This window comes from Serinus canaria, chromosome 9 (genome assembly GCF_022539315.1).
Source record: "Serinus canaria isolate serCan28SL12 chromosome 9, serCan2020, whole genome shotgun sequence".
NCBI lineage: Eukaryota > Metazoa > Chordata > Aves > Passeriformes > Fringillidae > Serinus > Serinus canaria.
The window spans coordinates 22,627,279-22,635,391 of NC_066323.1; the positions used below are offsets into that span (position 1 = coordinate 22,627,279).

The following is an 8,113-nucleotide window of genomic DNA, read 5'->3' on the forward strand; positions in this document are numbered from 1 at the left end:
AGTTTTGAGTATACAAAAATATAATTCAAAGTTTTGAGTGCTTTGAGTCTGCTTAAGGTATTACCTGTGTTGTGACTCAATTATAGATGCAGGGCATGACCCTGACACCAAATGTATAATTATATCAATATTGCTCACACACTTTTCAGTGGATGCAGGATTGAGTCAGCAAAACTAATCACCTTCTGTTTTGCCTACCCCAGCCACCGTAGCAACTGAAATGCCCTGCTTAAAATTATCATTGGTTTTTCCTTCTATCTTTTTGTTCCATATGGCACACTCTGTCAGCTGTCTCAACATCCAGTTCCTTGGGTGCCAGCTATCAGTGTGACAGGAAATGAAATGTGTACAAGATTTGGTGAGTGATGCTGAGTTTCATGAGCTGTCTGCTTCATTACTTGGCATGCCCTGAGGCAGCATGTCCATGGCACAGCAGGACTTCCTGACTTTCTGTGTGGTGAGCTGTACCCTTGCTCCTCTGGAGGGAAGCTGCACTTCTGTGTGCAGGTAGCACTGGGAAGAAAATGAATGCAATAATGCCAGGTTAAGTGAGCCTTAAAAAAAAAAAAACCACAGCTTTTTTTTGTTAATCACACCATGCCTGGAAGAACTTGAAATGTTCCTTCTCTGTAGTCTAGATCCTTCACAATTCTGTCATTTCATCCCCAGCTCTGATACTGAGATCTGGCATTAAAACAGCACAGTGCAGCAACAGTGTGTGGGCCAGGAAACCAGGAGCCAGTTGGAACCAGGAACCATTTGGTCTCCAAATGGACACTGGAAGTGACAAATCTGCCCTGGGCTATGCTGGTATGGGACAGTGTATGTCACTCATCCCAGGCAATGCACAGATTGAGTGGAAGGCTGCAACAGATGAGAGTTCAGTATATCATGCATGAAAAAAGGCAGGGGAAGGTTTATCATTCATGAATAACATGGATTGATTCACTGAACCAAAAATGGTTTTCATCTGCAAATAAGATAATTTCATTCACTAGAGTGATTGTGCTGCAGTTTTACAACAGGATTGAGAGCCTTTTTATTGATCACTTCAAATCAATTGTGTTGTTGCATGCAAATTGGTGCAAAACCAACCAATCACATTTATGACTCTCCTACATCAGTACACGTGGAATGTTGATCTGTATCATTGTGTATTTGTTTTAATCAGGCTAATATTTCATCTGCCTCATTGGATTGATAATGTGATGAGAAAAACTCAACTTACTGAAACTGATCGACACATTCACTTCAATTCAAAGAGCTAGCTGAGGGATTTGGTCTTTTTTAAGCCACCCAGAGATTCATTCTCTTTTCTAATTAGATATTGCAGAAAGAAATTAAAATCTCCTTTTTAGGCAGAACCATCTTTTGGCACCACAGAACTCACTTGAAAGTCTGAACTTTCTGTCCTTGAGGAGAACTGCTAGAATTGGCTACAGAAATCACTTTGCTTCCATGGCCTTTCTGCATCCTCTGCTTCATTTGCCTTTCTAAGGACTCAGCAGAGAAGATCTTGCTTTCTCCAAGTCAGACAATCCTCCCAAAATCCTAAGGAAATGGACTTCCCTGGCTGTGCCTCAGTGAGGAGAGCGAATAGAACTGCGATCCGCCTCAGGGAAACAGAGTTCAACAGTTCCTCAAATTTGGATGACACAACTTTGCTGCTTTTGCTGGAGGAATGGTCTCTCACCCCATCAGGCACAAACACAAAGATGTTCTTAATCTCTCCAGTTGTCTGCCTCGTGGCAGGCGTCCTCATCATCCCAACCATCTTATTTGTGATCTTCTCTCGGCTTAAAATCCGCCAGGAAACGAGGTACATGCTGCTGGGAAACACTCTGCTTTCTGATCTGATCTACCTGCTCTTCTACACCCTGCTAGCTGCTCTCAATGCAGCACATCTACACCTCCCAAAGGAAGCTTGTGTCCTCCTCCTATTTTTGCTGGCAGTGGCTTACTGTGGAGGACTGTTCACAGCTGTTGCAATAGTGTTGGACACGTACATCGCTGTTTTGTTTCCTTTGCGCTACATTGTTATTTTGCCTCCTTCACGAACTAAAAAAGTCCTCGTATTACTGTGGATGTGTTCTGGAGCTTTCTCTGGGATTTTCTTCCTGGTGCTATGGACTACCCACAGCTTTGTGCCCTGTGTCCTGGAAATGTGCTCAATTCCAGTAATACTAATATTAACTCTGAACAAGACTGATGCTGTGAAACTCTGTTTCTGGCTTTCTACCACAGTTATCATTCTCTGCCTGTCTGTAATATTTTGTTGCTATGCTATTCTGTATTTTAAAACCAAACACTCAGGTATATGGAAGAGCATCTGCTCCAGAGCCAGTGTGACATTTGTAATGCACAACACTGTCTTATTTTTTTACTTCTTTCCACTCTTGGCCCTTTTTGTAGAATCATTCTTGAGCGTTAATGCTTTCATCAGAGTGCAGACAGGAATCTTGGTCTCCCTGACAGTCTGCAATATCCTCACGATTCTTCCTAAAGTTCTGTTCCCTTTTCTCTATGGGCTTCGCTACAGAGAGATCTCAAATCCATTGTCAGCCTCTCTCAAATCCATTGTCAGGAGAAAGCAGCTTCGCCCTGTGCCACCTGTCCCACCACCATCCTGAGGCAGTGCAGAGCACAGTCACAGCAGAGGAGCTGTCCTCACCTTGTTATCATGCAAGACTGATGGAAATCACCCAGCTTCTGAAGTGGAGAAGTGATCAATCCATAGTAAGAAGACATGGGTTCATCACTGCCTCATTTGTGCCAAAAGGCCAAAGATCTTTCATCACGACACAGCTGAGAATATAGTGAATGCTACCCTGGATGAAGCTTTGAAAGCTTCCAAGCTTTGTTCTGATGTCAAAGGCAAGACCTTCTGGAAGAGATATTGAATTAAGGTCATTTTCAACCACCTGTTGCAGATGCCTTTCTGGAGAAAAGAAAATTAAAAATAGATAATGCAAAGCAAAGGAGTAACCACAGATCTTGTGACAGCATCACCTGCAGCAGAGGATCTTTAGGCAAATGTGCTGTAAAAACAACCACCATTTCTTTCACACGGTATATTCTTGAAAGCTTGGCATCCAAAGTCCTGTTCTTGAGAACATGCACTGAGAGGTGCCTCTGGAAACTGCTGCACTCGGTGGAACACCATTGCTCAGCTCGTGCAGTGTGCTGGTGTATTTGCTGCCTTATGGATTCTATCTGACAATCTGCAAAACACTGATGGTTTGATAAAATCTCCTCCTGATGGGAAGCCACCTCAGATCAGTGTCTGCTGGGCAGCCCAGCACATGGCACTGCCAGGCACTACAGAGGTGGACGTGCTGCTGGCTGAGGGAGGACGGGGGCAGCAGGTGGCATCCCCTCCCTGCTGGGTGTGGAGGTGCTGTGCCCAGGAGCCCAGCAGGTGCTGTGGGAGCCTGGGCCAGCTCAAACCCTGAGTCCCTGCTGGGGCCCTGCTGAGGTAACTCGGCCAAGGCTGAGCCCAGCAGCTGGGGTAGCAGGGCAGGAGCAGAGAGGTGCCAGGCTTGACACAGGAGCACCCACACCGTCGCTCAAACAGGATCCAGAGCGAGGGACTAAGCGTGAACACCACTTCTGAATCTCTGCCGAGGCAGCTCTCAGTTCTGCCTCACAAAAATCTCCTCCAGCAGCCTGATCTCAGCTCACAGCCACACCATGTCAGAGCTGCTGCTGGGTACCAGCCACCAAAGCCTTGGGAAGGTCAGGTGGAGAGGCTGCAGAGCTGGTTGGTGTATTGGGGTAAGAAAAATGAGAGCCTGTAAGAGCATTTTAGGTTTTCCAGATCAGCCACCTACCTATAGAAGACAAGCAAAGCATATATCTGACCTTTGAAGAGACCAAAATATCATTAGATATAAACATCACTGTGGGCAATTTAAATTGCTGTTCTGTCCCTTGGAATTGAGAAAACAGTTCTGTATTTCTTAAGATAATATTTTTAGAAGAATTTGTTACGTTTTATGTATAAATACATTGGACTTTTAAAAAGGTCCTTGATTTCACTCTGTGCAGTATTTTCCTTGTGCAGACTCCCTCCACCTTCTGTTTGCTTCAAGCAATACGCAGAAAGTGCTGAATGTGGCTTTTGGCTATTTCACACACATCTGAAGAATTCCACTACGTGTGAGCCAGGAGGAGATCAGTGTCTGGTTACATGAAATGTTTTTGGCAGCAAAGTCAGTTCGAGCAGTTCCTGCTGATCTTCTCATTCCCAAACTGCTTGTTATTCTCCTCACATTGCAGTGTCCACTCTCTCCTGTTTGCTGATGCAACTGCTTCTGAGGTTGCAGGTTAAAAATATCTCTTCAAAGAGAAGCGGTGTTTTCACTTTGACTGAGGTTATCCCAGCGATCTGTTTTATAGGATCTTCTGAAAACAACTGCATCAGCACAACTGAGGGTGTAACAAATTCCAGTTCAGAGGTGGGTGGATGAGCAGGGACTTCTTAGAGGCTTTGCTGCTAAGGGACACTTCTTGTGTGAGAAGTATCTCTAAGGCAAAATTGTGGCAAGTGAATGAACTGTAATATTGCATATTTGCTTTAACCGTGGTTCTGTGCTTCTCAGTCCTCTTCAATAAAAGGATCTAGAAGTTGCTTTTTACTGGCTGCTTTTATTTTTCTCCAAGATGAATGTACCATGGACATCTATCACAGAAAGTATGTTTGTGTACTTTATATTCAACCTGTAACAGGGGTCTTCCAAAACACATAGGAAGGATGGGGAAAATGTCTGCAGACTGGATCAAGGTCTTTCTGCTGAACCCCTTTGGCATGTGGGAAAATCAAGAATGGAAGAGGTATTTGTGAATCCCCAGGCTTTCATATCCTGAGCCAAATTTTTATGCCAGTGCCAATGACAAGGATGCTGATAACTCACAGGTTGTTTTGTCCATTAAAGGTCCATTCTTGTTTACTTCTATTGGAAATTTTCATGGTGAGTAGTAAAGATAACTGTGTAAATAGCAAAAAGTAAGGTAATTCTATATGGAGCCATAGGTGACTTTGTGTAACAGCAAGTTAACAGTACTTGTTCCTCCTGCTGACCTCTGACAATTATGAAGGTATAATCTGGACAGGATTCTGTTGCTGATTCTGTAGCTCTCTCTTACATGCACATGTCCTGGATACAACGAGAATTTTGGTAGCATAAAGAAGGATGCTGAAAGACAGAGCACATGAATCAGAGACTGTGGGAAGTTTATGTATATATAAAGCCTGCCCACAGTGACATCACAAGGCCCGGGCACACAAAACACTGCTCTGTGGAGATGGTCTTCTAAGAAAGATATTTCAAGCAAATATTAATTCTCTTTAAAATGGTTTAACATTAGATAGGTACATTTTTCTTAAGTGGCTGCTTGTAAACAACTTCTTCCTGTGGAATATTAGTGTGCTGTTTGGTACAAAAGTAGCAGGTTATAGTGTGCAAACAAGAAACACACCATGTGCCTGGACAATTTGCCTTTGGGATTTCCCCAGTCTATGAGAACAGGATCAAAGGGCTCACCAGGGACACGTCACAAGCACTAGGTTCCTATAATGCTTTTCATAAATGTCATGAGTTCTGTCTCAAAGACTGTTAGGCTTCTGCATTTTTCAGAACCTCTTGGGTGTAGTGATCACCAGCCTTTTAAGGATGTCTCCACATAAGCTCTGGAAATTCATACTGAGACTGTTTACCAGAGCCCAGTAATCGACCTCTCCCAGGTCACATAAGTGAACTCCTCAGACGTCATGAAGTTTGGCTGCCCTGCATTTTAATTTGAAGTGAAATGCAGAGCAGTTGGCTAAACATGTGATTTGGCAGCTGGGGACAGTAATCCTTTAATGAATTGCAAAAGCATGAATCACTTAAGGTATTCTAATTTATAGCCTAAATATATTCCTGGTCAGTTTTCCCCCTCCTTTCTTGTGCCAGTACCGTCACAACGTTTACCTCTGCTCTCCTCCCTCTCCCAGCTGGATTTAAAGTGCAGTTTGCTGTCTGTAACCTGCAGACTGAAGGGAGTCAGACCTGCATTCCAGGGGCTGGGGCTGTGCCATGCATCACTGCAGACATAATTACATCAGAGATATGTCTGTGCCTCAAATGAGATCAGTTTCACTGTCAGGAGATACAGAGGATCTCCATGCAGGTAAACAAGCGCTCAGCTTTCGATCTGAGGTACAGTTCATCGCAAGCATTTGAGTAATTATTCACTAAAACTAATTAACCTCCTGCAGTTTTAGTAATTACTGTTGGAGTGTCTACTTCTGCTCCATCAATTGGCTGTGTCATTTTCTACTGGAACTGTAATATAGGAAGAGGGCAGAAGGAACGTGCCATTGCCTGGTTGCACTGGGGGCAGCCCGGGAACCCTGGGGCTGTGTCAGTGCTGGGGAGCAGCACCAGCTGCCCCGAGGCAGCTCAGGCAGGGACAGTCGGCTCTGTGCTTGGCTGCTCACTGCTTTGTACACCTGATACTCTGTGTTCCTTGGGCAGAAACTGTGGTTGTGGTCATTCCCTGCCGGAGGGGGGGATGCGCGGCAGATGAGAAAGAGCCTGTGATAGGAAATGGAAATTGCAAGGTTTTGAAACTTAATTTCTGTTGTCTCCACCCCCACCTCGCTGCTGGCAAATGAGTCCCCAGCACTTCTGGTTCTTACCATTATTTTCACAAACCTTGTGATTTTTGGTGTCTGTATAAAACTACTGATTTGAATGTTTTTGTTTTTCAATGTATTTCAAGCCCTTCGGATTGCAACATGAATCCAGAAGGTACAAAGAGCAGAGAGGCAAATAACCACAACTCTTCCCTCACTGCTATTAAAATGTCAGAATTTGAGAGCGATTCATGAGTTAAGAGAGGGGAAAGGAGCCAAGCTGTGGTTGTGCTGTCTTGTGTTTGTCAGTGAGGGCTGTTTTGGCTTACGATTGCCCAAGGTTTGCACATGTGACTAGGAAACCACCTTAGGACAGACAAAAGGCTGTTTCCTGCCTTGGAGATGTGGAGTTAAGAATTTGTATTAGGAAGTTTATTTGGAGAATTCAGTGGTTTATCTTTCTCAAGAAATAAAAAAAAAAATAAAAGTTTTTGCTGCAAACATTACAGGGAGAAAATCAGCAACCAGATCCTGAGGGCTGCTGGTTTTTCGGATGATTCTCAGTAGGAAGAACTAGTCAGATTCAACAGCTGATATAATTGGTTTTTCCAACAGCTAAAGATACAAAATGCAGCTCCTCAAGAGGAAAGGGAGAACCCTCCCATTCATCCACCTTCTCTGTCCCTCTAGACCAGCCAGTGCTACCAACCAAGGCAAAGGTGGAGACTGTTCTTCACAAAAACCTTTTGAAATAAAATACTCTGTCTGGAGGGTCCTTCTTCATGCCCTCTGAAAAGCAGAGTGGGATGGGAGAGTGGGGGCCAGCATGGAAGTGTGAGAAGTGCTGACCTGCAGAGTGACAGGAACATAAAGAAGGAAGGGGAGCAATTAAAAAGTAGTTGAAAATGGAAGGCCTGTGGGAAATTAGAATGAGAAATTGTGGGGATTGGCTGAAATTGCAGAGATGTGGTCAAGGCATGGGGCAAATTGCAGAAGGAACAGGATTTCTTGCAGTCTTTCTGAGGGAAGGACACAGAGCTGTTGGAGGGTTGACCCACCCCACGAGCTGTGTCTACCCTGCCCAGCCTGCACCAGGACTGTCTGCAGGTCCTGCCACACCACTGAGCACTCTGGCATCAGTGTGCTGAAATTCAGGAACCCGTGTTTTTTTCCCAGCCTAACACTACCGAAATATTATTTTTAATACTGTATAAGGCAAAAGGAGACATTACAGAGAGGGAGGGAAACTGGAAGGAGTCACTGCTCTCTGCTTGGAGAGATTTGTTTTGCACTGTATTTTCTGTCTTGATTTAATAGTGAGTTGGCTCTTTCCAGCAACTAGGCAGGGGAGGAGGGACGGGAATATGTTCCCAGTCTTTGGCCAAGAGTGTCCCAGGGCGTCCCGGGCGTGACCTCTTCAATGTTTGTTTTTCTTTCCCTACAACTGACCCAGATGCCGGGATTTGAGACTTGGGCCCTCCTGGCCCGTTGAAC

At 44.5% G+C, this 8,113-nt stretch overlaps 1 protein-coding gene across 1 annotated transcript; it reads left to right on the forward strand.

Annotated features, from left to right (window-relative positions):
• Positions 1-1,559: 1,559 nt before the first annotated feature.
• GPR148 (G protein-coupled receptor 148) lies at positions 1,560-2,630 on the forward strand. The gene has a single exon (XM_009089518.1). The coding sequence runs from the start codon at positions 1,560-1,562 to the stop codon at positions 2,628-2,630; it is 1,071 nt and encodes a 356-aa protein (XP_009087766.1).
• Positions 2,631-8,113: the final 5,483 nt, after the last annotated feature.

Coding starts and splice junctions, on each gene's coding strand:
- GPR148 (XM_009089518.1), top strand. CDS start 1,560: ATGGACTTCCCTGGCTGTGCCTCAGTGAGGAGAGCGAATAGAACTGCG.